A 2,230-nucleotide genomic window follows, 5' to 3' on the forward strand; every position below is an offset into this window, starting at 1 on the left:
TGCTTTTAAAAAAAAGCCCTTTCCCGGGGCCCCCCCCCCCCCCCCCCCCCCCCCCCCCTCTCCAGGTTGATTCCCTGGACGCCAGCAGCTTCAGCGCCGCCGACGGCGGCGGCCACGTCTCTGTGCTGGCCACTTTGGATGAGTCCGCGGAGCTGTGGGGCGCCGATGGGGAGCAGGGGGAGAGCTACAAGACCACGTACCAGGCGGGTGGTGTTGTGGTGCTGGGGCGTGCATCTGCACATGCATGGTCAGTATCTGTCGTTGGCCCGGCTCGCGCCCACCATGTGCCAGGTGTTGGCACCAACCAGGCAGCTCTGACCCCATCCTTTGATCGTTGCTGCAGGTGGAGTACACTCTGGTGTACAGTGGCGGCGGCTGGAAGATAGCCAGCGCCCTTGTGCTCAGCTCATAGCCCGCGCCCCAATGTTGAAGGAACCTGCCACGCCGCGCAGTTTCTGCACTGCTACCTTTGCTCTGTGTTGACGACTGTGACTGATTATTGCTCCCTGGTGCGCTGTAAGTGGCAAGCTCCAGTAGCTGCCGCAGCAGGCTGCGTTCGACGGACCGGTCACAAGAGTGCTACTAGATGTTGGCAGGAGGGTGGGCGCCCACCCGGCTCCGAGCCGGGCGAGTCGCTGGCCAGTTAGGATGGCAGCTATGGGGGCTTGAGTGGACAGGGATCCGAGCCCGGGTGCAGAGTCCGCTGGTGGCGCAGGTGTACACATGTGAGGATACTGTTGTTGCCATCACACGCTAGGCTGGCACTGCAGGGAGACCAACAGGCACGGCGACACCCGCAGCCTGGCCTCCTGCGGCGCACCGCGCCTGCATGCAGCGGCGCTGATGGCTGGCTGCTGGACCTGAGGAAAGCTCGACTGATATGGGGTTTACGCTTGCCTGCCAGCTCCGCTTCTTCCCCGTCTTGTGCCGCTTGCACTGGGCACCGCCGCAGGCTTCTCCCGGCGGAGCCTGCGGTCTGCTGTGCGGCCAAATTGATAGGTGTTGAGCTCCAAGCTCGCGGTCAGGGGGTGAGGGATCGATGGGGGAGCCCTTACAACAACCCCATGTCGGCAAGCCCATGTTGAGGGATCTCCTTGTAAGGGCTGACAATGGCCCTTGTTGTTGCCTTGAGATAAGGCAATGGTGACGTGGGGGCCCAAAGTTGAGATGGCGCTGCCTCGCCTGGTGCGCTTCACGCTTCCTGCGCTGCCGGCAAGGGGAGGAGGCACCACGATACAACAAGTTAATGCCCTCAGCTCAAACTCAATATGCATACGACGACACAACGCCGTGTCGTCATATGCGCTAGCGCCAGCCAGGCGTAGCCAGCAAGCTGCCGGTCAGGCGTAGCCAGACGATGCTGGCGGCAGGCGGGATGCACGGGCTGAGGCAGCAGGCTGCATCCTCTTGTGGTGGCTCGGCAGCCGACAGTAAAATAGTGGGAGATCGAGCCAGTGCCCCCAGTGCGTTCAGCGACAGCATACGCTGGCGGTGAGGCGGTGGTGAGGCGGTGGCGGTGGCTGTGGCAGCAGCTGACCTGCTGCTGGGCCTGTTTCCCACACAGACTCGCTTGAAGAAGCAATCTCGGAGGTGATTACAGTCCAGCGCTCTACCCCCAGCCGATTAACAACCGAGCGCTCTAGAGGGTAACCCCGTAGCGCCCTTCATCTTTCGATCGCCCCAGAGCTGCATGGCCTTAAAACTCCTGCGTGTGCGGGCGCTGTGGACGTGTAGGTGCAGCAGCGCATCCAGCCATGGGGGCAGGGCGCAGCCGGTCCTCAGGCGCTCCTCCTGCGCTTCTTCTAGCCTTCACCGACCATGCTTGGCTTGAGAGCTGCGCTGCGGGCTGCCTCTGTGGTGGGCGGGGTGGGGCGGTGCTGCCGCCACGCTGCCACCGCTGCTCGAGGCACGTGCCTCGGCGCGTGTACTGTACTGTCCTCCTCTCCCTCGGCTGATACTGGCCTAATGTCTCCCGTGCCCCTTCCCACCAGCGCACTATCCTTCTTCCACTTCCTAACAGTGCATCATACACTCACTGGCTTTGCCCTCCGCGCTCCGTGCACCATCGTGGCGGTCCCGGTGCTGGTTGCGGACCTTATGCTTGCAGACCTTAGGCTGGCTGGTGTGCTTGTCAGTGTGGGCAGCTGGGCTGCACGCTGATGAAGTAGCGGCGCCGGCGGGTGGCGCCTGGCACGTGCGTTCCAGCCACCACGCGTTCAAGTAGCCACCC

General features: G+C 63.4%; 1 protein-coding gene across 1 annotated transcript in view; it reads left to right on the plus strand.

Annotated features, from left to right (window-relative positions):
* The window catches only part of CHLNCDRAFT_132987 (hypothetical protein), a gene marked incomplete at both ends in the record, with an annotated part of 6,532 nt that extends 6,120 nt beyond the window's left edge, over positions 1-412 (plus strand). Inside the window, 2 exons of the mRNA XM_005851638.1 lie at positions 66-218; positions 344-412. Of these exons, the coding sequence (XP_005851700.1) occupies positions 66-218; positions 344-412 (222 nt within the window). The remainder of the gene's footprint in view (positions 1-65; positions 219-343) is intronic.
* Between the last annotated feature and the right edge of the window lie 1,818 nt (positions 413-2,230).

Source organism: Chlorella variabilis (genome assembly GCF_000147415.1).
Source record: "Chlorella variabilis unplaced genomic scaffold CHLNCscaffold_1, whole genome shotgun sequence".
NCBI lineage: Eukaryota > Viridiplantae > Chlorophyta > Trebouxiophyceae > Chlorellales > Chlorellaceae > Chlorella > Chlorella variabilis.